The sequence below is a fragment of the Phascolarctos cinereus genome, unplaced genomic scaffold (assembly GCF_003287225.1).
Source record: "Phascolarctos cinereus isolate Bilbo 61053 unplaced genomic scaffold, phaCin_HiC Scaffold_4;HRSCAF=312, whole genome shotgun sequence".
NCBI classification, from domain to species: domain Eukaryota; kingdom Metazoa; phylum Chordata; class Mammalia; order Diprotodontia; family Phascolarctidae; genus Phascolarctos; species Phascolarctos cinereus.
In genome coordinates, this window is record NW_027555847.1 from 705,610,270 (window position 1) to 705,637,868 (window position 27,599).

Here is a 27,599-nt window from a genome sequence, read left to right on the forward strand (position 1 = left end):
TTCCCATCACCGCTAGGCTAGGGCACTGTGGGGGTGAAAATCTGAGAGCAATCTGCTTCTATTTGCATGCTCATTAACATGTTAATTGAATGGATCGCCTACATTAGCTGGTATGATCTCTGTGCATTTGAATCAGGCTGCTTGGAATGAGGACCTGAGAGCAGCAGGCAGAAGGATATTCTTTCTCCTCCATCCCACGTGGCAGGAAGGTTTTCTTTAGTCTTTCACTAAAAAATGAGATAATCAGAATTGTGCTTCCCGTTTCTATGGCATTTTAAGGTTCACAGTAGCCCCTGGAAGATGGAGAGTACGAATATCATTCCTATTTCATAGATGAGGAAACTGAAGTTAATCATCTGGCCCAGGGTCACACTCTCGGTGATTGAATGGATCTTTGCCCTGGAGCAGGAAGAGATCTCAAAAGCCATCTAGTCTAACACCGCAACCCCCCCCCCCACTCCAGCCTTTATTTATAAATGAGAAAATTGAGGCCCAGGGCAGTGAAGTGACTTGCACAGGGTCACACAGCTTTAGAGGTAGGATTTGAATCTTCTCAACTCCCAAATCTAGCACTCATAGCTCAGGAGCACCAGGGAGTCTGTGTTTACTCTTCCTATCCAGTCTCCTGTGTGGATCGATTCAGGCTTCAGTCTTCAGGCTTCAAAACAGGGAAGAAAATCCCGAAGGAACAGCCCCTTCCCACTCCTCAGACCCCACCCACTTCTGTAGCCCTCAGATGAGAAAAATGAAAAGATCGAGCAAGACTTTGGGCTCAAGAGCACACTGAATTTTTTAATAAAGTCATTATAAATATGTACAAAGTGTTTTCAAGGTATGAAATCCTTCTTACAAAAGATAGCACAGCAAACTTGTCATATCAGAAACCAGAAGGGCGTGTTCTTAAAGCTTGTTGCACGCCCATGGAGGGCACGTAACACATGGGGACCTGCCAAGCCACACGGTTAAACCTCTAAAACCCACTACAGAAACATTCTGTGCCCAATTCCAGGACTCCCCCATAACAAGAGTTCTTCACCTGATTCATGTCCTGGAACCCCTGGGCAGTCTGGTGAAGCCTAGAAGTCCCTTCTCAGAAACACATTTTTAAATTACTAAAATAAAACACATAGGATTACAAAGGAAATCAATTATATTGAAATAAAACTGTCATTTTCCCCTCTTCCAAGTTCATAGGCCCTCTGAAATCTATCCCTGGACCCCTTGAGGAATCTGGGTCCAAAGTTAAGAAACCTCTCCCTAAAGTAAATTCATTCCTCAAAAGCAGGGCTTTTAGTGAAACAAAAAGGCAGGGAAAGCGGGGACAAACAGGAGAAATGGGTTTGGGAGGGACTTTGAAAATGGGAGCAGATGGGAGCCAGAAATGTTTTCCTAACACCCAATGCCCTGGACTGATGGAAAGCTGGTGACAAATGAGATACTGCTGCTTGGATCATCTGTTTTTTGGAACCTTGGGAATCAACTAGACCCACCTATTCATTTTACATAGGAGGAAACTGAGCCTGGAGAGGGCACATGACTTGCCCAAGCTGGTACAGACTGGTAATCTGTATTAGAACAGGAATTCAAACTGGGTACTCTTGTCACCAAAGTCAATGTCCTTTCCACGCTGCTTCTGGGGACTGGGACCCAGAACAGGTAATAAATAAAAAGAAAAATGACAGTATCCTAAAGGCATGGGATGGGTTAGAAAACCAAAGGATACCATCCCCAGTCTTTTCCATTTGGAACAATATATTCTTTTAAATGAAATCATAAATGGTTCTCTTAAGCCCTGGTCCAGTCACATGGCCATACAGCAAGATGAACTGTGAAGTCATGGGATGGCAATCCACCTTGTTCTACTGGGGAGTGGCCACACCTCACTGTTCTGACTAATCCCTGGGTTGGAAGGATCCTCCAGCATCACCTAGTCCATCCTCATCCAAGGCTGCCCCCAAACCATGAACAACATACAAATCTCTATTATATACTTAAAATTCAATAAGAGAAAAACCCTCTGGCTACCCCCTAAATAGTCCCTACACAGTGTCTCAATAGGTTTTTAATCAGGAGCAACTTCTATCTAACCTAAGGCTAGAGTCAAGTGAGGCCACTTGTGTTACCATAAAGACTCAAAGTCGCCAGTGGACAGACAGTAATATAGGCAGCAGACAGAAATTTCCAAACCCTGCCTTTAAAGAAGGCAAATGCCTGGTAGGTTTCATGATAGGATAATAGGATCTAGGACAAGAAGGGACCTAATTGAACCTCTTTATTTTTTTCTTTAATGGATGAGGACATGGGGATCCAGAAAGGTGACACTCAGCCAAGATCACACAGGAAGTCAGCAGCTAGTATAGGATTTGAACGCAGGTCCTCTATCTCTTAATCTGGTGCTCTATCCATTACACTAGAAGTTATTTTCCTTTTAAATTATTCTTTTGTATCAGCCTGCTTCCTCTGCTTATGGCTAAGCTGGAGACTACCAAACTGTACAGGAATCTGGGTATGAGCCTCCCCTCAAATCTCAGCTCAGGCAGATCTCAATAAAGAGGTGATTTCTTGACAAGATTCTGCAGCTGATAAAAGCCACTGGGCTCCTCCTCTATGTTCAATAAATATTCAAAGATGTGAAAACTTGTTCCAGCTGGTTACCTCCAACTTCAAAAGGAGGTGGGGGAAGGAGATTATTTGCTTAGGAAGGAGGGGTTGCTGATAGGGAATCTTGAAATCCCAGGAGCACCCCGACCCCAAAGATCCCATCTCCTGGGGATGTAACCCATTTTCTAGAACATTTTGGGGGGTTTTTTGTATTTGTTTTGTTTTTGTTTTTAGAAATGAACCCAGATCGTTCTTCCCTGGAAGCCAGCACCTAGACGATGATCTCAGAACCCACCCCCCCTCTGCTGCACCAAGTCAGTCTGCTGAAATCCAAGATGAGGTCTTTATTTATTTTAAGCCCTGCCTGCCTGCCTGCCTGCCTCCCTCCCTCTTTCCCTCCCTTCCTCCCTCTCTCCATCTCCTGTGAGGCTCTGCAGTGAAGCTCATCAAAATCAATGACTTCTTAGCGTCTGGAGAACAGGGGGAGAAAGGGAGAGTGAAAGAGAGAGAGGGAAGACCTGAGAGATGGAACTCACGGTCAAAATATGGACAATAACCGAAGAGCCCAGCTCGCAATCCCATGCAATCCCCATAATGCAATGAGAAGATGGCAGAGACATATATGGGTATATATCATGCGTCAATTTCCTAATACGAATGTCAATCAGGACTCGAGTTTCATATCAAAATGGGCATAGAAACAGCCCCTCGCCAAAAGCAGGGGTCACAAAGAAGTGCACTCATACTAATGATGTGCCTCCCCCCCCAAAAAAAACCACAAGGTTTAGATACACATTTTGCTAATAATACATGGAAGCTATATACAGTGAGTCCTAGCCATAAAACTTTTGGGGTGTGCCTGGCTCTCTCAGCAAACTAGCTTTCCTGAAATCAGTCTCCCCCAGACTACAACCCATACGCCCTTTGCTGGGAGAAATTCTGTTCCCCCAACTTAAAGGCTAGCTGAAGAAGAAAGCGGGGATCCGAGTCTGAGAAGGTTATTACCGGCAGGGAGCATTTGTCTCTGTGCCCTCAAACTGGAGGCCACCAGACACTCCTACGAATGCTAGAAGGGTGTGGAAAAGACAACCCTAAGTAAACACCGTCTTGTGGCACCACCAAACGCCAGGCAGCACACCCCAGGCGGAGCTAAGGACAATGAAGCAGATACTATATTAAGCCAGGAAAGAGTTTCGATAGTTTTAACATCCCCATGTAGGTAAAGGACTCAGGTATGTGTGCTGCCCTCCTTTTCTCCTCCCTTCCTCCTAACTCCAACATTCATCAACAGGGCTCAAAGCCCCAAAATAAGGACCTGTGGGACCACATAAAAAAGATAGGTCCAAGGACCTGGAATATGGAGTTAAATGTCAGTATCACGTCTGCCCCACAAAGTCAAATCCAGCGGAAGAGGACTGACTGTGTGTGAGGGAACGGAGGATGTTGTCTTTTTTTTTTTTATTTAATGTAAGTATTATTTAGAAAAGGCTGCAGAGGGGGGTGGCAGCAGGAATTGGGACCCTGCCATGAAGCTCTTTCTGCCTTCTAAGGGACCCGCCTCTTTCAAACGCCAAGGGATCAGTCCCATTTCAGCCAGATGAGCCCAATGAGCTCCTGCTACTTGTACTGTTTTCTCACAGCTGGGACTCCCAGTCACCAAAGTGAGTAAAGCCACTACCCACAAAATGTGTCGTATATCATTTGGAATCTACAGTCTGAGCCTTCACTCTCTTGCCCATTGAGACAACAGGAGATGGAATACCCAGCACAGATGTATAATACCAGTTGTTATTTTGTTTTGGTTTTTTAATGAAAACAAAAATAATAATAATTGCTCCCTGGGGAGACTGTAGCCAAGTTGCACTCAGAGGTGCATTCTTATAACTGATCTATAAACTTCTGAAAATAGTAACTTATCTTGAAAAACTCCGATGCCTTGCCAGTCTGGTGCCTACCGCTGGAATGCTCATCAGCTTCTCCCTTTCAGCCCCTGCTTACAAATCCTTTTCAGCATCCTGGCTCTTGAATCCCTAAAATCCAAGAGCAGAGATCCCTTGGAATTGCTGGGGAATGGATTCCCAGGGCAGCCCTTGAGGAGGGGGAGAAATCCTTGCTCACTTCTGGGGCCAGGTTTCTTCTTGCTTAGCCTTGCCACACCCTTACCAGTTTCCGAGGTGGGCCCAAAAGGACCCAAGGACAGGAAAGAGAATATGGCAAACAGAACTTGGCAATTCATCCCTTTTAAAACAAAAACTCTGAACAAGCGAAATGAATTCCTCTCCAGTCCCCAGCCCCACAAGCAACTTCAGTAAAATGGTAGCACCAGAAAGGCAGTGTAGCACCCGGCAAATATGAAAACAGAGCACCAAAAATACCAGACAGATAGAAAAATGGATCTGCCCCTGGTGGGGCAGAGTTTCTATATACACAAACTAGGCCTCATCAGAATGTTCCAAAGTGGAAACACCCTGGACCTTGTGCCCATCCCTTGTGAAGACTAGCAGGCCTCCATTCCCTCATCTGTATCCACTGGTCACTATCACCAGAGTTTTGACTTTGGCCATGGGAAATGCGCTAGCCTTGTCCCAGTGGACCTTCGCTTCCTGCGCCTCAAACTGGGAGGGGACAAATGTTCATACTATGAGTCGCATAAAAGGAACGGGAAGGCCCGTTCTCAACAAGGCATGCAGAGATGATAAATATTCCTATTCTCTCTTATATATATATATATGGATTTGTATATATATGGATAGGTTTCTGTTTCTATTTCTGCTGCTGGATATCTGAAGATCGCCTCCAGTCCAATTCGGCATTCCCGTTGCCCGAGGCGTTTTGATGTCCTCCGCTTTCCGCTCATGGTGCCACCCTTCTGGGCCAGTGGCTACTCACATTCCGGATTCCCTCCAGGAAAATGGGATCCAGCTCGCTCCAAGGACACAGGATTTTCTCCAGCCTGGGGGGAAATAAAAGATTTGCATCTCGCTCAATATGAGAACACCAGTGACTTCTGCTAATCAATCAACCGGCATTTATTAAGCATCTATTCTGTTCTGGGCACTCAGGAGAACAACAACAAAGTCTTTGGCATTTAGCATTCCAGACTAGAATGTGAGGCAGTGTGGTACAATGGAAAGAATCTTGACTCTCAGGAAGCAGAGAACCTTGGCCAAAATCCTCCCTTTCCTGCTTATTTGGTCACCCAACATCTTCAGTTTCTTCATCTGCAACATGAAGGGACTGGACTTAGTGACCTCTGAATTCTCTTCCACTTCTAGATTTATAATCCTTTGTATGACCTTGGGCAAGTCAATTCCTTTCTCTTGGCCTCAGTTTCCTCATCTGTAATCTGAAGGGGTTGGATTAGATGGACTCTGAGAACCTACGGATCTGTAAGATCCTCTTAGGCAGACAGAACCATAACTAGGGTGAGGTAACTGGGCTTTGTCCCAAGGAAGAGAATTTGAAGCTCCACTGAGGTGGGAAGGGACATTCTTCCTCCTCTGCCTACACTACCCCTCTACTGCCAATTTCCTCCTTCTTCAACAGCAGAGAAAGCAGATTGGGCTCCCTCTTTCCACACACTCCCAGCAGTCACAGCTCAGGCATGTGTACCCCCAATCACCTACTGCCACTTGTGCCAGGTAAAGCAATCATTAATTATGTTTATGAAGCCAAGAATCAAATATTCTATTTCTCTCCTAATTCTCATTGGCTCAGAGGATCAATATTTGCCCAGTACCCACTATACCCACAGTCTGTATTAGGTCTTTGGGTAGGGGCCCCCCAAAATGGCTTGTGTCTTACATGTGGATTTCCAGTCCTTGAGTTTTTATAGAGTTTTATAGTGCCCACAAAACATGGTTTGTGTCCTACGTGGCCATTCCCAGTCCTGAGTTTTGATAGAATATACATAATCACATAGCAAGGCATATTCTACCTTCCAACCACTGAACAGAGAATCAATATAAAGTGTGAGATTTTTCAGCCATTAATTTGGATTAAAAGGCAGCTGTAAGAGTAGAGAGAGGCCAGATTAGGAGTCAGGAAGAGCTGAGTTCAAGTCCTCACTCTTATGCAAACTGTGTGACCATTGGCAAGTCATGTAATCTCTCAATTTCCCCCACTCCACCCTCCCACCCCCTATCCCCCAAGCAAGTCTCTTTCCTTTTTTTTTTTCTTTTTAGGCAATTAGGGTTAAGTGACTTGCCCAGGCTCACACAGCTAGTGTCAAGTGTTTGGTCTGAGGTCACATTTGAACTCAGGTCCTCTTGACTTCAGGGCCAGTACTCTATCCACTGCACCACCTGGCTGCCTTCTAGCAATTCTCTAAAACTGGAAATTACAGCAGAGTTTCTGATCTGCCTCAGTGGAGGGGCTTTCCACACCAGGAGTTCCCCAATTCAATTTTCCCATTCAGTTCCTAGATCATAGATTGAGAACTGAAAGGGCCCTCAGAGGCCATCTCATCCAATTTTCTCATTTTACAGATAAGAAAGCCAAAGGGAAAGTGACATATAGGATCAAAGATTGGGAGTGAAGTCATCAACTCCAACCCCTCATTTTACAGATGAGAAAATTGACACTCATATGACTAGCCCATGGTCACAGAGCCAGTATTAGAAACAGGATTTGAACCCACATCTTCAGGGCTCTAAACCAATGAAATAATAGATCTAAATGAACAAAAAATACAAGGCAATTAAAAGTCTATTACATATCAGTAAGGTCAATATTGACTTCACCATCTTTTCCCCCAACCACTTAGGTTTGAAACTCTTTGAAGCTTGAAGCTCTGTCTCTTTCTGGTGAACTATTTTAAAATAAGAAGCAGAGGAGTTGGACATAATCATGACAAGTCACAGCATTTTAAAGATGTAAGATGGTAGAATGGTTATGGTTTCATTAAGATTTTATTCTTTGTTTCACATGTATATTTGATTACATTATTGATAATTATCAAATTTCTAATTTTGGGGATACCAGCACAATACTTGAGTTGATCAAAGATCTTGCTCCATGTTGGCCCCTTCGTATTCTAGCCCTCCATGTTCATGATGACGAGGGAGAGAGGGAAGAAACATTTATTGAGCATCTGCAATGTGCCAAGCACTGTGCTAAGCAATTATATTAGTGCATTAAGGTTTCTAAGGTGTTTTATCCACAACAATTATATAAGGTAAGCAGTGCACCTATTATTTTCCCCATTTAACAGATGAGGATACTGAAGGTTATTGAGGTAAAGGGATTTGCCCAAGTTTTGCTTGGAGACCTCCAATGGAAGGGAAATGCACTACCTCCTATGGTAACCCATTCTACTTTGGGATGGCTCCCTTGATTAGGAAGCTTTTCCCAATGTCAACGCCAGACTCGCTTCTCTGTAGCTTCTACCCCATTCTCTTGGTTCCTTCCTAAAATTCAACCTCCCCAGAACTGGGCATAATACTCCAGATGTGAGCTAAGTAGGGTTACATACAATAGAGCTTCCTGGCTCTGGCCACTATTAGCTTTCGACTGGAACATATTTCTTTTGTTTGTTTATTTCATTCAGGAGCGCTTGCAGGGGGCAAGAAAGTAGCTTCATTAGAGTGTGCCCTGACACCTTTTAGAAATCAGAAGAAGCTTCTTCTGCCTTCATCTTCTTCCTTTTTTTAAACACCAAAATGAGCTAGAGTAGGGCACAGAGCTGGCACCAGTGTTAACAGCTTATAAAGCTGTATAGAAAGACCCTCTCCAGGGGAACAGTCATGGAAGGGGAGAAGGGTTACTCTGGTCCTAATTATCACTTAAATACTGATACATTTCTCTGGTGCTGACTTATTAGGAAGCTCAGAGCTGAAAGGAGGCTGTGATGTAAATCAGAATGATGAGGGTTACAGTTTGAGATATGTATGAGGAAAGGGAAGTTTGGGGTCTCTGTTTCCCAGGAAATTGAATAGTATTTCATCATCGTAGCTAATATTTCTATAGCACTTATTATGTGCCAAGCACTTTACAAACATTATGTCATTTCATCTTGACAACTCTACGAGGTAGGTGTTATTACATCTGCATTTTACAGATGAGGAAACTGAAATAGACAGGTGAAGTGACTTGCCCAGGGTCACACAGCTAATAAGTATCTGAGGTCAGATTTGAACTATAGTCTTCCTGACTTTAGACACTGCGCCAACTCAAGGCCCGGAGAGGCTCATCGCCTCATTGGCTGCAGGGCAATGATTTTTTGGTCATAGGCACTCTGGAGGAGCATCTGCTGAGTTGTAGAGGGTTGTAGTTTGGAAGGAGCAACCCCATTGATAAAATTGTAGTCTTAAGATATTATTATTGCTATTAATAAGCAACAAGCATTTATTAAGCACCCGCTACTAATTATTGTTTCCTTCCTTCCTATGGCTACCAATCCTGGTCCATCACAGCCCACATTTCATAAAGAGGCATCAGAGTAGGAAATTAGTGTGGACAATAATAATTAAAAATCACATTTTTTTTTTCTGACGCTTTAAGGTTTATTGAATGCTAGAGACTGAGGATGCAAAAACAAAGGAAGAAATAGTCCCTGCTTTCAAGTACCTTAAATTCTATAATAAAATCAGATACTGAAATAATAAAATCGGAGACTGAAATCATATTATATTCTACAATAAAATCACAGACATAGATTAAATCCAACCCTCTCATTTTACAGGTGAGGAAACTGAGGCTCAGGGAAATTAAGTGATTTGCCCTCAGCCACACAGGGAGTAAGTGGTAGAGGTGAGATTTGAACCCAGGTCCTCTGATACTAGAGTTAGTATTTTTTCCATTGTACCACATATACATATAAAAGTATAAGTAACACAGGATAGTGAGCAGCTAGATGGCACTGCAGTGGACAGACCACAGGCGTGGAGTCTGGAAGACTCATCTTCCTGAGTTCAAATCTGGCCTCAGACACTTTCTAGCTGTGTGACCCTGGACAAGTCACTTCACCTTGTTTGCCTCAGTTTTCTCATCTGGAAAATAAGCCGGAGAAGGCAATGGCGAACCCCTGCAGTATCTTTGCCAGCAAAGCCCCAAAAGGGGTCATGAAGAGTCAGACATGACTGAAATGACAGAGCAACAAGAATAGGATATGGACCAGACCTTATTTCATTGACAGAGAGGAAACACCCTACCTAAATGGAGAGTGGTACCTTCTCTGCAACTGATAGTCTTAGAAAGTTGCCTAGAGCTGTTCTCAGAGTGTGATCTGTGAACCCCTGGGAATCCCAGAGGCCTTTCAGAGAGGCAAGAGATCAAAATCATTTTCATAATAACACTATCTAATATGGTAATAACTCATAAACAATAGCTCTTGGGGGATCCCCAACAATTGTTAAGGATGCAGAGGGGTCCTAAAACCAAAAAGTGTGAGATCTATTGGCTTAGAGTATGAGAGATTAAGTGACTTGCCATGGGTCTGAATGTTTCAGATTTGGGATTTAAGCCTAGATCTTCCTGGTTTCCAGGCCACCTGTCTATCTACTATACCATATGGCCTCTCCTATACAGAATAAATACAAAATAAATATATACAAGGTAGTTAACTAGAAGTAGTTTGAAAGGGAGGGTCCTGGCATTCGGGGGCATCTGGGGCATTGTATAAATCTGTACTGTCAAAGTCAAATAGGAAAGGGGTCTCTAATCAGTAAGTAATTTAATCACTAAATTACTACCTGGGTGACTGTGAGCAAAATATTGACTTAGAAAACCACATACAGATATTGTCTAGTCACTTAATCCAATTTGCCTCAGTTTCCTCATCTGTAAAATGAGCTGGAGAAGGAAATGGCAAGCCACTCCAGTACCTTTGCCAAGAAAACCCCAAATGGGGTCGCGAAGAGTTGCACATGACTGAACCCAGTAAACAACTGTATTTTTATTTATTTTGTTAAGTATTTCCCTGTTATACTTGAATCTGGTTCAGGCCTCATGCAGGCAGCAGATGGCATGTTTGACACTTCTGATGTTGAAGTTAGTGCTTGAGTTGGGTCTTGAAGGCAGTGAGGAATTGATTCTTCGGCAGAGGTGAGGGGGGAGGGCCTTCCAGACTCCTGCCCCAGCACCAGGGACAAGGACTGCCAGGAGCTGTCCAGAGTACATGGTGCTCTGAGCTGAGGCAAGATTGGGTCATTTATGGTCGGGAGGAATGGTGTATGGGGCCTCTGTCTCGGTTTCTTCAGGACTGGTTAAGGTCCTAGGATCTCAGATTTAGAGCAGAAGGAGCCTTTCTTTAGCCTCTCGTTTTACTTTTTTTATTTTTTATTTTTTGGCCAGGCAATTGGTGTTAAGTGGCCTGCCCAGGGTCACACATCTAGTAAGTGTCAAGTGTCTGGTCTGAGACCAGATTTGAACTCAAGTCCTCCTGACTCCAGGGCTGGTGCTGTATCCACCATGCCACCTAGCTGCCTCTAGCCTCTCATTTTACAAAGGAGAATATTGTAACTTAGAGGAATGGCGACATGGATTTAGAGCTGGGAGGGATTTCAGAGGCCATTGGGTCTAACCCCTGATTTTACAGATGAGAAAATGGAGACCCAAGGGAGTCATTTGAATTCTCTCTCCACTTTCTGACACCATGGAGAAGCTAGGTTCGTTATCACATGGGAACTGCCCGGCCGACCAGAACTGGTGTTCAGGGGGGGAAACCACCATAATTTCTTGGAAGGCAGGGGTTATGTTTCCCATAAGTCTCTGGATGATCTTGGCTGACAAATATTTATAGATAACAATGATAGCAAAGGGACTGAGTCAGGGTAGTGGAAAGAGTACCAGACTGAGAATGAGAAGACCAGAGATTAAATCCCAGCTCTGTTACCTGTGTGATCTTGGACAAGTCATTTAACCTTGGTGGGGAAGGAGTCAGTTTCCTCATGTGCAAAATGAGGGGGTTGGGCTTAACGACCTAGGAAGTTCCTTCCAGTTCTTAATCTATGATTCTCTAATTCACTCTAAATCACTCAAACCTCTTTGGGTCTCAGTTTCCTCATCTGTAAAATATACATCCAACATTAGATGACCTTTAAAGTCCCTTCCAGCTCTAAATCTAAGGCACAGTAAATAGAGTTGGCACAGTAAATAGAGTGCTGGGTCTGGAGTCAAGAAGACCTGAGTTCAAATCCAGCCTCAGACACTAGCTGTGTGACCCTGGGCAAGTCACTTGACTTTGCCTCAGTTCCCTTATCTGTAAAATGGGGGTGATAATATCACCTGTCTCCCAGGGCTGTTGTGAGGGTCAAATTACATTATATCTATAAAGCACTTAGCACACAGTGAGTGCTTAACAAATTCTTGTTTCCTTTTTTTACTAGGACTATCAATCCTGGTCCATCAGCAGCCCACACCATAAAGAGACACCACAACAGGACTTTAGTAGTAAATAATAATAATAACAACAACTCACATTCTTCTAGTGCTTTAAAGCCTACAAAGTATTTACCCTCAATAGCTATCCCTGGGCTTTAGTTTCATCCGCTGGGTAATAAGGGATCCTATTTAAGCTCAGCTCTAACTTGATAGTATCTCCCCGTCTACTGGTTAAGCAACTATTGGGGGGTGGGGATTAATTCAAAGTGGAGAGGATGGGCTGGGGGGGATCTCCAGCGATGGAGGTAGATTTGCAAGCAGTAAGCCACACAGCTACACACACACACACACACACACACACACACACACATTCTCTCTCTCTCTCTCTCTCTCTCTCTCTCTCTCTCTCTCTCTCTCTCTCTCTCTCCCCTCTCTCTCTCTCTCACTCTCTCTCTCTCTCTCTCTCTCTCTCTCTCTCTCTCTCTCTCTCTCTCTCACTCTCTCTCTCTCTCTCTCTCTCTCTCTCTCTCTCTCTCTCTCTCTCTCTCTCTCTCTCTCTCTCTCTCGCAGTTCCATCCCATCCCACCCTATCTCACTAGTAAACAGACCTGGTAGTTGAGTCTACTAATGGGGAAAAACTATTTGCTGTAGAGACTGAACTGCCCTACAGGGGATCATATCCATAGATTTGGCCTCTCAATGCCCTACACAGCCCAGACGCAGAACAGCTGGAACACAGACATCTCAGGAGCCAAGTCAATAAATAAGGTAAATATAATGGCGAGGCTAATGTAATCAAAACACAACACTAAAAAGCAGCCAAGCTCAGATTAATTGCGATGGCCAATCTGGAGCCCACAGAGCAGAAGACAAAGCACACACTTCCCTCCTCTCAGGTGTGTGGACTGAGGTGTACAGGGGTGGAATGGTGCATCCTCCACCCTGCATCTCCCAACTTTGCATGGGCTCTCCTCTATGCCTAGAATCCACTCTTTACTGCCCGCCTTTCTTTAATATGATATAGACTTTGTAAATACTTATATGTGCACATGTTGTCTGTTCCAATAGGATGTAAACTCCTTTACATCTCTAATACCTAACACACCAGGGGCCGCCTCCAGTCGTCCTGATCTACCTCTGGCCACTGGCCCCACATGGCTCTGGAGGAGAAAGTGAGGCTGGTGACCTTGCACAGCCCTCCCTCACCCAAATCAAAGTCAATTGCAAGTCAAGTCATCAACTTCCTGAGGTCATGGTCCTCTTCCAGAAAGAAGGACAAACACGCCTAACACACAGGAGAGACACTTAGGAAAGGCTTGTTGATTGATTGATTAATGGATTAACTTGTTGGAGAGTTTCTACATTTTGTCTGTCTGGGCAGATCTGCAGTACAATGGTTAGAGGTCTGGGCCTGGAGTCAAGAAGACCTGGGTTCAAATCCAGCCTCAGATACTAGCAGTGTGACCCTGGGCAAGTCACTTAATCTTTCTGTGCCTCAGTTGCCTGAATGGCAAAAAGAGCATAATAACTGCACTTATCTCCCAGAGTTGTTATGAGAAACAAATGAGATATTTAGAAAGCATTTGCACAATGGCCAACACATAGCAGGCATTATATAAATGCTATCTATTATCATCATCATCATCATCAATTGGTTTTGGTAAACTGTTTTCCTTTCTTATAAGAGAGTTTTCAATGGTGGGGGTGCAGTGTAGATTTGGAAATGGCCTGGATGAAAAAAGGAGTTCATTTTAATTCAATTCATAAGCAATTATTAAGCACCTATTATATGTGAGATTAAATACAAGGCACTAGAGCTAAAAAGACATCTTAAAAAATAAATAATAAACCAAACCTTGGCCTCAAGAGACTATAAAATCCTGTAAGTTGAACTTCTGGCTTTCTGGACTTGCCATCATGACTCAGCTGTCTCCACCATGCTGGCTCATTTCTCCCATTAGGGAATTCCTTCCAAGGCCTCCATTTTGGGGTCAGACCTAGGCTGCCCATGCTTCTCCCAGCTGTGCATCTGACTCAATGGATAAAAGTCCAAAAGTCCAGCATGTCCCAAGCAGGGACCTTCTCCCCTCTCCCCTGAAATTTTTCAAATCCTTATTTTTCTTTTTTTTTTGCCATTTATTTAATTAATTTATTTATTATATTTTTAGGCAATTGGGGTTAAGTGACTTGCCCAAGGTCACACAGCTAGTGTCAAGTGTTTGGTCTGAGGCTGGATTTGAACTCAGGTCCTTCTGACTTTAAGGCCGGTGCTCTATCCACTGCGCCACCTACCTGCCCTTAACTCCTTATTTTTCCTCGAGGTCAGGGAATACCTTTTTTTTTTTTTGGTTAGTATTTGTATCCCCAGTACATAATGCCAGGCACACAGTAAGTGCTTAATAAATGTTTATTGCCTTACATTCTGCTAGGGCATTCTGCACCTAGATAAGTACGTACAAAGTAAATACCAAGTAATTGGAGGAAGCATTAACAACCAGGATAATTAGGCACCAGCCTGACTTTTTAAAAAGTTCTTTAATGAAAGAAGGGAGAAAGGAGGGAGAGAGGGAGGGAGAAAGGAAGGAAAGAAGGAAGGAAGAGAGGGAGGGAGGGAAGGAAGGAGGAAGGAAGGGAGGAAGAAGGAAGGAAGGAAGAAAGAGAGGAGGGAAGAAGGGAGGAAGGAGAAAAAAGGCTTGGCCCAACTGAAACATTTTTTAAATTTTAATTATTTCTTTATATAATTTGTTCTTACATTTATGCACATAACATCCCTCCCCTCCACCATTCCCCTGTCCATTGAGCCATCCTTATGACAAAGATTAAAAAAGAAGAGGAGGAAAAAGCAAGTCAGAAAAGCTAACCTACATGTCAGGTCAAGTCAAAAAACATTTATCAAGCACTTACTATGTGTCAGGCACTACTAATGGAGTCAGGTACTCACAGTCATCCACCTATGTAAAGGGAAGGAGATGTGTTTTCTTATCTGTTCTTCTAGGATAAGCTAGAATCAGTCGTCTTGAAGGACAGCTCTAGGAGTCTGATTCTATGAAGTTAATTTGTAAATTACTTACTTTTATTATGTAACTTCATTTTAATTTTTTTTTTATATCCATCCTATCCCCAGTACACTAAGACAAATGGGAAACGGGAAATGGCAACAGCAGGGTTTACCCAAAAATCCCCTTCAGGTTTTATAAACATGACATGTTCCTATAATATACACAGCACACTATTGAAAATCTATTAACATGGAACTTTCCATCTTCTGATGCAAATAATAATAGCTCATGTTTGCAAAGCAAAGTCAAATGGACAGCCCATGTGTTCCACTGGTCTTATTAAATCTAGCAGAAGGCACTTTGGGTAAACCCCTTTTGCAGAAAGTCTCATGGGATGAGAAGTCATGCATGAGCTGTGATCTGCCTAGCTGAAGGGATTAACCATGTGGAGCTAGGTGGCACAGGGGATAGATCACTACCTTGAAGTTAGGGAAATCTGAATTCATATTTTTTCCTCAGATACCGACTAGCTGTGTGATATTGGGCAAGTCATTGCTTCAGTTTCCTCTTCTCTAAAGTAGAGATAACAAAAGCACTTATCTGCCTTGAGGAAGGGACACCAGTTAGAAGGCTATAACTGTAACGGTCTAAGTGAGAGATGATAAAGGGCTGTGTGAGGGGAGAGAAGGGGCCATGGATGAAAGATGTTGTGACATGACATGCCAAGATTTGACAATGGATTGAATGTGTACAGTAAGTGAATCGGTGAGAGTGACGGTGAGGTTGTTACCAAACATGGGTGACTGGGAGGATGGTGGTACCCTCCACATTAATTGTGAAGTATAAAGGAAGAAAGAGTTGTTTTTTTGCACCTGTTGCATTTGAGATGTCTAGTGAACATCCGGTTTGGGATGCCCAATTGTCCAGCAGCTGGTGATGTGGGACTGTAGTTCAGCAGACAGAGTAGGACCGCATATACAGACACGGGAATAGTCTGCTTAGAAATGATAATCTGAACCCAGATCACCAAGTGAAATTGTACAGAGGGAAAAGAGAAAAGGGCCCAGGACAGAGCCTTGGGGGACACCCATGGTCAATGGGAACAAAACAGATGATGCATCCAGCAAAGGAAGACTGAGAAAGTGATCAGAGAGACAGGAGGAGAAACAGGAGAGAACAGGGGCGTGAAAGCCTAGAGAAGAGCAGGCATTGCATGAACTGGACCTCGGATTGGGTGTGATATAGGAAAACCAGGGCTGGATTTGACTCCTGGCTCTGCTCCTTACTACCTGCCTGATCTTGGCTGAGATATTTCTCTTGTACGGGCCTCAGTTTCCTCTCTCATAAAAAGAAAACTGGATGACCTATAAAGTCCCTTTTCGGCTCCAAATCCTCAAAAGGTCCTCAGGAGTTCATGCTATTCCCCTCATTAGATGACAAGCTCCTTAAGGACGGGGACTGCCTCTTTTTATATCCCATTGCTTATCACAGTACTTGGCACACAGTATTACCAAACTGAATTAAATGCGTTCTATCTAGCCAGGCTTCATACTTCATCTCCTTCCACCCATCCACCTGGACACACAGCCATCTGCCCTTTGGCTGTACCCAACCCACACAGAACCACCACTTCCCCTTCCCTGTCTTTCTTCCGCTCCATCTGGCCACACCAAATCAACACTTCCGCTTCTTCAAGAAAGACATATCCAGTCAGGTTGACAGGCATTTATTAAGCACTTGCTGTGTATCAGGCATTGTCCTTAAACACTGGGATTACAAATGCAAGCAGAAAGATAGTGCCTAAAAGACAGCTGGATGGCACAGTGGATTGAGTCAGGAGGAGTTATCTCCGAGTTCAAATCTGGCCTCAGACACTCACTGGCTGTGTGACCCTAAGCAAGTCACTTCATCTTGTTTGCCTCAGTTTCCTCATCTGTAAAATTAGCTGGAGAAGGAAATGGTAAACCACTCCAGTATTTTTGCCAAGATAGCTCCAAATGGGGTCATGAAGAGTTGGACAGGACTGCACAAGTTATCAAGAAGCTTACATTCTAATGGAGAAAGATAACACATAAAAGGAAGTGAAAGGTGGGGAGGCCATTGGGGCATAATAGAAAAAGTCTAAAGAATCAGAAGTGCAGGTGCTGACCATAGGCTGCCCTTTGCTTTCAGTCACCATCCCTGTGACCCTGAGACCAAAACTCCCTTCCCAGGCCACCACTTCTCCATGAATGGTCTAATAAAATGCAAGCTCACTGAGGACAGATACCATCTCACATTTGTGTCCCTGATGCTTAGCATATAAAAGGCACTTAATAAGTGCATTAACTCATTTTTCATTCATTCATCTTAAAATTTAGAACCTAAAAGGAGCTTAGAGATCATCTCAACTGCCTCATTTTACAGCTGAAACTGCTAAGATCATAGATTTATGGCTGAAAGGGACCTCAGAAATCATCTAATTCAGTGGTGTCAAACTCAAGCCAGGCATATTGACTTAGATTAACATTATCTAGGCTGTATTGTATTTTCATCATTTTCATAAATGTTTCCCAGTTACATTTTCATCTAGTTCAGCAGCACTTGGGAGTTTTGCTGCCCTCTTGCCACCCCCCAGAGTCAGGGTTTAACAGACTTCTGAAGACCCTCATTTTACAGGTGAGAAAACTGAGGATCAGGGAGACAAGTGACTTGCCCAGAACTAATGTGGAATCCCAACAAAGGTCTTTCCCAATCTAAATACCATACATCCCATACTCTGAACCATGCTGATCCTAGTTGACCTTGAAAGAAGCAAAGTTGGGAGGGAGGGAAGGAGGGAGGGGGAAGGAGAGAGGGAGAGAGAGAGAGAGAGAGAGAGAGAGAGAGAGAGAGAGAGAGAGAGAGAGAGAGAGAGAGAGAGAGAGACAGGAGACAGAGAGAGAGACAGAGAGAGAGAGAGAGAGGAGAAGGAGAGAGAGAGAGAGAGAGAGAGAGAGAGAGAGAGAGAGAGAGAGAGAGAGAGAGAGAGAGAGAGAGAGAGAGAGAGAGGGGGAGAGAGAGAGAGAGAGAGAGGGAGAGAGAGAGAGAGAGGGAGAGAGAGAGAGAGAGAGAGAGAGAGAGAGGAGAGGAGAGAGAGAGAGGGGAGGAGGAGAAGAGGAGGGAGAAGGGAGGAGAGAGAGGGAGAGAGAGAGAGAGAGAGAGAAGAGAGGGGAGAGAGAGAGAGAGAGAGAGAGAGAGAGGAGAGAGAGAGAGGAGAGAGACGGAGAGAGAGAGGAGAGAGAGGGAGGAGAGAGAGAGGGAGAGGAGAGAGAGAGAGAGAGAGAGAGAGGAGAGAGAGGAGAGAGAGAGAGAGAGAGAGAGAGAAAGGGAGAGAGAGAGGGAGGGAGGAAGAGCAATGGAGGAGAGAGAGAGAGAGAGAGAGAGAGAGAGAGAGAGAGAGAGAGAGAGAGAGAAGAGAGAGAGAGAGAGAGAGAGAGAGAGAGAGAGAAAGGGAGAGAGAGAGAGAGAGAGAAAGGAGAGAGAGAGAGAGAGAGAGAGTGTGTGTGTGTGTGTGTGAGAGAGAGAGAGAGAGACAGAGAGAGAGAGAGACAGAGAGAGAGGGAGAGAGAGAGAGAGGAGAGAGAGAGAGAGAGAGAGAGAGAGAGAGAGAGAGAGAGAGAGAGAGAGATGTGTGTGTGTGTGAGAGAGAGAGAGAGAGACAGAGAGAGAGAGAGAGAGACAGAGAGAGAGGGAGAGAGAGGGAGAGAGAGCGCAAGGACATAGGGACATGAAAAGTTCTCTGTGATGAGGCACTTTTGCTCCAGTCAGATCCATAAGGTGAGCTGCTGGTGGTGTATTTAATTATCCCCACGGACAGTTGTATTTACATCCACAGCTCAGTCACTTGTGACTTGGAATCTCACCAGGAGAGTTGGACAGCTTCACACCCTGAACATGTGGCAGTCAGGAGGAGGGCTGTGTCATTAGCTCGCCTGTTCCCTCACATCTGGATGCTTCCCTGAGGTTCCTTCAGATCGCTAACCAAATGTCTTCCTGATGAGCCCACTCTCCTCTTCCCCCAAGTTAAAGGAGCCCTCAAAGTCTTTGCCAGAGTGAAGCACAAGGTGTGGGGGGAGGGGTGGGAAAGACTGGCAAGCCCCTCCTTCAGTCTTAAATTTAAAGTCATCATCGGCCTTCACTCCACTTTTCCTGCCTTTCTCACCTCCCATTTCATGTACCTTTCCTGATTCTTCACCCCCACCTCCCCTGCCCCCATTGCTAATGTTTTCCTCCCAAATTGCCCTTGTATTTTGTTCATATTTTGTATATACTTTTATGGGCATATGTCATTGCCCAGTGGAATGTAAACTCCTTGAGGGCTGGTACAGTGCCTAGGCTTGCAAAGCACTTTACAATCATTATCTTATTTGATCCTCCCAACAACCCCGGGAGACAGCTGCTGCTATCATCTCCATTTTTATAGCTGGGGAAATGGAAGCAGATAGAAGCTAAGTGACTCGCCCAGGGTCACACGGCTAGTAAGTGTCAGAGGCAGGATTTTAACTCAGGTCTTTCTTACTCCAGGCCAGTGCTTTATCCACTTTACCACCTAAGTTTCCAGAGTAGGATTTGAATCCAGACCCTTTGCCTTCAGTATCGGTATCTACCCACTGTATCATGCTCTTGGATTTGAACCATTGCAGATCAGGAGGGAGTCACTTCCAGTCACTCTGAGGGATAGTTTGGGGACCAAGGAGGCAGGATGAAATCAGGCAGTATCTAGCTAGTCACCCACTTTTGAAAGGGGGCCCAATTAATCATTGCTGGCATTTAAATAGGGTTTATGGCTTGCAATGAACTTTATCCAATTTACCTCAGCTCAAACTCACAGGGTTCACAACAACCTTGCTAAGCAGATCCTACAAGCTGTGTTATCTGCCCCAGTTTGGGGGGGTGAGCAATTGAACCTGTGATAATATTGATAGATGGAAAGTCTGGAGGGATAACTCCATCTCCCAAGACCAATCAGCCCCTGCGTGGAAACTTATAGAGTCAGACAGTTGCTTAAGGAGGAGTCAGAAATTAAATGACTTACCCAAGATCATCCAGTTAGTGGGCATCAATAGAACTATTGTTACTATTATTATCGGCAGTGGTAGCAGTGGTATAGACAGACATCACTGAATAGTAGCTAGAGAGTTGACCTCAGAGTCAAGAAGACCCGGGTTCAAGTCTCACTTCTGATTCATATTGGCTGTGCCACCCAAGGCAAGTCACTTAAACCTCTCACTGCTCTAGGCCACTTGCTAAGACTAAGGTGCAGAGAAGGTGCTGACCTTCTTTGGTAAGGGCACCTTCCTCATCTAGGAGTTCACAATATCAGAGAAATCACACATCCAGCCCTATCCTATTCTTTTTACTGCCAGGAAAGTTTGCATCAGTCTTCATTCTATGGCCCTGGCACAGGCTCTCAGGATCTTGGCCCATCCAATCAATAATGCTAATCTTCACTTCTGCCTTCTACTTGAGGGATGAGGTTTCCCCACCATACTTGAAGCATCCATGATTTCACACTCTTTACACCAATACCGATTGCAGCCGCTCTATATTTTAGGAGACACATGGATCTCTCTCAGTATAACAAGGGTGGTTCAGAGTAGGACAGACACACAGCTCACCACTAGGTCTTTACTCAAACCCTTTCTGGTTCGGTAAAATCTGTCAGTGCTTATGCTACGAGAGAACAGATTTTTTTTTTCCTGGAACAGAAGTCAGGTTTATCTCCAGGCCATGAAGAGAAATGAGCTGGGAAAGTCAATGGAGTCCAAAATAAAATTAAAGAAGTTGTTATTGTTGTTTTAAGAAGGGTGTTGAAAGGGTATCAACTTCCTCAGTCTTGCTCCAAGGAGATCACAGCAGCTAGCTGGATTAGGGTGCTGAATTTGGAGCCAAGAAGACCTGAGTTCAAATCCTGCCTCAGGCACTTACTAGCTGTGTGACCCAGGATGGGTCACCTCTATCTGCCTTAGTTTTTTTCTTCTTTAAATTGGAGGTGATAATAATAGCACCTAATTCACAGGGTTGTTGTGGGGATCAAATGAAATGTTAGGTGCTTTGCAAACAAAGGGCTATCTAAATGCTAGCTGGTTTGAAGGGTACAAATGGGGAAACTGAGGCTTGAGAGGCTAAGTGACTTGCCCAGGGTGATAGAGATGAGACCTGAAAATGTGCATGTGTGTATATGTGTGTATATACATATATATATGTATATATATATATATATATATATACACACACACATATATACATATATACGTATATATGTATGTGTGTGTGTGTGTGTGTGTGTGTGTGTGTATATTCTCCTTCCACTGTAGCACACTGCCTCCCGTCTGAAGTGCTAAGGCTGCCTGGGATAATACTGGGTCATCTATGTCCTAGGTTGATCTCCACAGGGGTGAAAGTGATCTGGACTCTTCCTGGGATCCGGGACACTTGCTCCTATGCACATTCATGAGCTCAGAGCACTGGCTCCCGGGTAGGGTGCCCACCCAGGACTGGGAATTGGTAACCCCGGCAACTTCCAGGAGAACCCTAGGCGAGACCCTAGTCGACTTCCCCCATATGTCCTCTCACCAGCTCCCATCCGACCGCATCTCTTGTCTCTCTGGGCCCGCGCCTTGGGCACCAGCCCCTTCCGAAGCTTCCTCCAGGCTACGGGCAGCCTGCCACACTGGGACCACAAGCATCCCCAGCCCCGCCTCCCCCCCCTGCTGTGGCCGCCCCTCCTGCCCGCCTCCGGCGCCTCCTGGACGCCAGCCCCCCCAGTCACCCCGCAGGCTCCTGCCTGGTTAGGCAACTCCCCGAGGTCCGCGGGAATGCTAGTCCTTGCAGAAACCTGAGGAGAGCGAGGGTCGGCGGCCCCCCTCTGCGCTCACAACCCTGCGCCCCGTACCCCAAGCCAAGAGAGCGGGAATAAGCTGTCCCTTGACAGCGCCCAGCGCCAGTTTATCGGCCAGAATCTATCCTGTTTTCTTTACGTCATGTTTTTTTTCTCATTGTTTTTCTTAGATTCATGATAAAATTCTCTTGTCTTGCTGCGTGGTACAGGAGAGGGTTCCTGGCCTGTCCTCTCACGCTTTACTACCTGTTAAGTCACTTAACTTCCTCAGTTTTCTAATCTATACAATGAGGGGTTTGGACTAAATGTGGATTTCCTCAAAGACCTCTTCCAGTCCCAGAGCTGGATTGTATGGGGTCCCCCTATTATTTCTTCTCCTCTTTTACTTTATCTTTGTAAAATGAGGGGTTTGAACTAGATGCTTTCAGATCTACCACACCCTACATCCCCAAGCCTAATAGTCCACATTCTAAGGGTCCTCTCATCTCTCAAATTCTCTTATCTAAGAGCCCTCCCAGCTCTAACAGGCTAATGTTCTAAGGTCTCTACCAGCTCTAACACTCTACGCTAAGCTCTGGCATCCTATGCTGCTTTTAAGGGATCCTTTAACTATAACTGTCTAGGATTCTTTCTTCCTCTTCCTCTTCTTTCTCTGTCTCTTCGTCTTTTTCCTCTTCCCATCGCTCCAACTTGCTTCTCTCTCTACTCATTTTTTCTCTTCCCTTCTCTCCAGAAAGTTGTTCCCAGCTCAAAACAAAACAAAACAAAACAAAACCTAGAGCCTGGGGCTAGATAGGGAGGGGGGACTTCTCTGAACCTCAAAGGGAAAGAGAGGCGTTAGCCTGTCTTATTCCAGCTTTGGGCTGGAATGGGACCCGAGGCTTTTCCCTGGGCCACAGGTTAGAAGCCTAGCAGGGCAACTTTCCCAGGGGTCGCAGGTAGGCACGGAGAAACGCACAGGCTCTCTTTTGCAAGGGCTCGGCTTCCTCGGACCTACAAAGCACCTGTCACCTATCTCCCCACCTCAAACATCGCACTACTACAACCCCCTGGACTGAAGGGATCCGCCCAGCCCAGAGAGCACAGACTTGGGACTGCAGGCGGCCAGTACGGATTCCGAGGGTGCAGATGCACGCAGAGCCCCAATCCCTGGAGAAGCCATTCTTGGGATATGCAAGGCACTCCGGGGCCGAGACCTTGGGCATTTGTGCAGGCGCCATTGGCTTCCTCAACAACGTCTTTCCCATTGATTACCAGCGGTGCTTCTGCCTTTCTTTCTCAGCCCCGTCAAGGTTAGCCTCATTCTCTTCCCTGGTCCCCAGTGCCCGTTTCCCTCATGGACACCTCCAGCCCCTCCTACAACTGCTGCACCCCCCATCTCTGCCTGGTCTTTCAGCCTCCAATTGGACAGACCTGCTTACCTTTACATAGCTCTTAGCCAAACACCCAGCACACAGCAGGGTTTCAGTACCTGTTAGGTAAACGATAGTCCCGGACGGTCCCTTTTCTCACGCCCCTCCAAGGCAACTTACTGACATTGTAAGCCCAAACCTCAAGTGCCCTTCCCAGGCAGGCTCTTGGCCCGGACCAAGCTCCTGGAGGGCAGTCTTTGGAGGTTCCATGTGGGGCACAAGTATGAGATAGAAGAAGGAGGCAAAAGTTGGCTAAGTCAAAAGAAGTCCCACGGCCTAGGGAAAGAGAGATAGAGCGAGGCAGGGAGAAAATGACGGAGAGAAAATCAGAGGGACGGGCAGAAACTCCAAGAAGCACAGGAAGATACAGAAGAAAGATAGATAAGGATGGAGAGCACAGAAACGAGAAAGAGACTGAGAGGCAGAATGATTAAAGAGAGGTGAGGAGAGAGAAGAGAAGAGAAGAGAAGAGAAGAGAAGAGAAGAGAAGAGAAGAGAAGAGAAGAGAGAGAAGAGAAGAGAAGAGAAGAGAAGAAGGGGGAGAGAGGAGAAGAGAAGGGGGAGAGAGAAGAGTGGGTAGAAAGAAGGGGAGAGAAAGAAAAATTGAGTAGATAAGAAACAGACGTACGGACAAGGAGACCAAAAGAGTAAAGGGACAAACAGGGAGAGGGTAGAGGCAAGGGGAAAATGGGGAGTGGAGCGGAGAGGAGCAGAAACTTGGTTCTCTCCAGTCCTAGCCGAGCGCAACGCACGTTTGGCAGGACTGGCCTTTAAGTCTTACCCAGCCCCAGGTAGCAGGTCCCCAGCCCGGCCCCAGGACAGTACCTGTTGCTTGGGCTCCGGCTCGGTCTCCGCTTCGGCCCCCGCCAAGAAGCCCCCGCGCTCCTACAAGTTCCTCCTCCGGAGCAGCCAGGCCGCCAGCGCCGCCACCTGAGCGGCCGCGCACAGCCAAGCCCAGTAGGCGGGGAGCCCGCTGCCGTTGCCGGCCGCCTCGGCTGCGGCCCGCCGGCTCTGCGCCCGGCGCCGCCACATGGTCCGCTCCTGCAGCTCGTCCCCGAGCGCCTTGAGTCGGGCGGCCGTCAGCTGTGCCGCGGCCGCCGCGCGCTGCTCGAGGCGGCCGGAGCTGCAAGCGCACACCGCAGGGGGGCCGCGACCGCGGTGCAGGGGGCACGGGCACATGACGGACACCTCCCGCGCTCCTCCTTCTCCGGCTCGACTTCCTAGCTTCGGTCCGCCCGCCTTGCCCCGGCTCGGCACCCCTTCTCCGCCCGCGGGCACCTTCCTTTCCTCGCACTGCTGCGCGCGTCCAGCCGCGTGCGCTCCGGCTGCGCCTTGATGCGCTCGGCCCCGGGCTCCGCACACCAAGTTTCGGTGTTTGTGTACGTGTGTGAGTGTGTGTGGTGTGTCGGGCGGGCGCTGGTGGGGCGGACGACGGCGCTATTATTAATTAAAGTGTCACATGGTAGAGGGGGGAGGGCTGAAAGGGGGGTTACATCATCCGGCCCCGGGGGGGCTGGAGGCAGAAGAAACCGAGAGGTAACTTTTAACCCTGCCTTTGCCGGGAGCTAGGCTAGGCTGGCGCTTGGCGGAGGGGGACCGACTCCGCCCAACCAAAGCTCTCTGCCCGGCCAGGATCGGACAGCGTGGTGCGTTGCTGGGGACACCGCAGAGATCAAGAACAGAGCTCCGGGTGTGATTTCCTCCTCTGCTTTCCTTTGGATCTTTCTCTCTTTCGGCTCTGGCAGAGGCCGTGTCGCTGGTGGAAACCAAATTCTTATTATTATTCATGAGTATATTTATTTTGGGAGGGGGAGTGGGGAAAGACGAGTGTCGGAGAAGATCCTTATCCTGGGCACATCTCGACCTAACTTGGCTGCTTTCTGGCAGAACTTGTCCCTCCTCGTCCCGAGATTCTGAAGCCTCCCAAGCCTGGTTTTAACTAAAGGCTGACGGTGAAACCAACTTGAGCTCTCATCTCTGCGAGCACCTGTTAACAGTCTCGGAGCTCAGTTGGTCATTCCTGGCCCCCTCGCGCCAGGTCCCCGAGCGCCCCCGGCGAAGCCAGCCAACAGCATTTTGGAAAGAAACGTCTCTTTCCTCCCATTCAGCCTTTAAGGGCAACTTTTGCCTTTCATTAAAGAGTCCTCTGCCTCCCCTCGCACCCGCTCGAATTTACAATGTATGCTAGCAACTTCAGTGTAGTCCAGATAGGTTTGAAGAGCAGGAATTGGGGAAGGAAAAAAGACCACCCCTATCTCTACAGTAGAGTTGAATATACTGAGACCCTTAGCTTGAGCAGGTGTTCTTCAGACAGGTGAGATCTACACCTCTCGAAATTAGGGGTTAAATCCCAAATTTGTGCAAGATGTAAATTGGGGGATAGGAAGGGCAAAGGTAGGTCGGCTTTCCATAGAGTCTCATCCAGAACACTGGGTTAGAGCTGGAACCTCAGGCCACATCCCTTCTTTTACTGGAAGCTTCCTCCAGCCCCTCTTAACTTCTGAGCCTTCCCTCTGTTAATTACTTCCTATTAATCTTGTATGTAGCTTGCTTTGTATATATTGTTTGCACGTTGTCTTCCCCATTAGATTGTAAGCTCTTTGAGGGCAGGGACTGTCTTTTGTCTCTTTTTGTATCACCAGCGCTTAACACTGTGTCTGGCCCACATTTAATAAATATTTATCGATTGATTGATGGGTATGTAGTATAACTTCCCACATTATACAAATGAGGAGAAAGGCCAAGAGAAGTCAGTCTGGCACTGTGGAAAGTGCTCTGGCTCTGGAGCGAAAGGACCTGGATTCGAATCCTGCTTCTCATGTTCCCTACTTGTATGACCTGGGGCAGTCAATAAATAAGCAGTCATCCGTCAGGCACTGGGAACGTAAGTATAAAGTTCGAAACAAAGCCCTACTCCAAAGAGCTTATGTTCACTTTCCCCCTCTGGGCTATAGTTTCCTCAACCTTTAAGATCTCTTACAGTTCTAGATTTGGGTGGAAGGTCCTTGTTAATGCAGTGCAAAAAAGCGAAACGAGGAGATTTTAGAGCTGGAGGGGCCATAGAGCTCATCCAGGGCTTTCATTTCATAGGTGAGGAAAATGAGGGTTAGCCAGACTTAGCCAGAGTTTCATAGCAATTTGGTGACAAAGTCAGGACTAGAACCCAGGTCTTCCCTGATTCCCATTCATTTTCTTCCCCATTTACATTCCCACCACACTGTGCTACTAAACAGAAATCTGTCCCTATACTCAGAGGACATAAATGTATATACAGTACTCGCAGACTACCTGAGAGACCTTGGATTCCAACTGCTCCCCCCCCCCAAAAAAAAAAAGATTCCAAGCAGTTCCACCACTATAGAGTGCTCAGATGTCTAGGCAGGGGGAAAGCTGAATGAGACACTACAGCACAGGACCAGGAATTGGTAGGGTCTTTGGACCTCGAAAGATTAAAAATCTGATTCTCCTTGTCTCATGTTCAAGTTTATGAGAGTTTGGGCTCAAAGGGGTCTTTGAAGTCACTTAGTCTAACCCTCCCATTTTACAGATAAGAAGCTGAAGCCCAGAGAGGTTAGGTGATTGCTTATTGTGACACAGATAATAGGTGGCTGAACCAATATTTGAACCTGGGCCACTGCTGGCAAAGCACAAACTTGATTCTGGCCGGGAGTTAGCTTCTCCAACCAGGATCTGCCTGCCTCCCCTCCTTGAGCCCAGCTTATAGTTCCCCTGCTCTTGCAAACTGGGACCTGATAAATTGCGGGGGTGTCACATTCCAAGAATTAAGACCCAGTGTCTATTTAAAAAGCCCTTTTGGTTTAAATTGAACAATTTCCCCTTTAATCTGTAGGCCTTTAATGGCTCTCTTCACGGACATTAATTTTAATGGGACGATTATTACCCTGTTTGGAAGACTGCCCTTTAGATCTCCGGCTCCAGCCCAGGGAAGAGTCTGACTCAGTGGGTGGTGCTTGGGAGCGACCCAGCAGCCGGCACGGAAGAGTCTAGCCTCTTCTTTAGAAACAGTCTTTTTAACCAAGAGCTGTGGGAGGCAAGATAATAATCCCAGATTATGGATCAAGATTTGGAAAGGTCTTCATTTAGTCCAATCCCTCATTTTACAAATAAGGAAATAGACGCCTGAGGTAGAAACAGGCAGTAGACAGAGCATGCCCATTGATTCTAAATCTAGCTCACTTGTCACTGCCCTGCATTCTTTCAATAACGTTGTATGTAGCATTTTACATTCTGCAAAGCTCTTTGCTTGCACTATTCCAGTGAGGGAACCAATGCAAGTAATATAGCGGGAATGCTTGTTCCTGTATGAGTTGGACTATGAACCCAAAGGTTCCTTCCCAATCGGAAAGACTGTGGTTTTGTAACCTATTCTGGGACAACAAGGTG

The 27,599-nt window shown here is 46.0% G+C and overlaps 1 protein-coding gene across 1 annotated transcript; it reads right to left on the minus strand.

Annotated features, from left to right (window-relative positions):
* Nucleotides 1–772: 772 nt before the first annotated feature.
* On the minus strand, nucleotides 773–24,600 carry HRK (harakiri, BCL2 interacting protein). Its single transcript, XM_021008062.1, has 2 exons — nucleotides 24,021–24,600; nucleotides 773–5,554 (listed from the first exon to the last, which is right to left on the minus strand). Exon 1 carries the CDS (start codon nucleotides 24,372–24,374, stop codon nucleotides 24,081–24,083), a length of 294 nt encoding a protein of 97 aa, XP_020863721.1. The 5' UTR covers nucleotides 24,375–24,600; the 3' UTR covers nucleotides 773–5,554; nucleotides 24,021–24,080.
* Nucleotides 24,601–27,599: the final 2,999 nt, after the last annotated feature.

What these genes read in the sequence shown, in the direction of transcription:
- HRK (XM_021008062.1), bottom strand. Translation starts at nt 24,374, where the DNA reads ATGTGCCCGTGCCCCCTGCACCGCGGTCGCGGCCCCCCTGCGGTGTGC.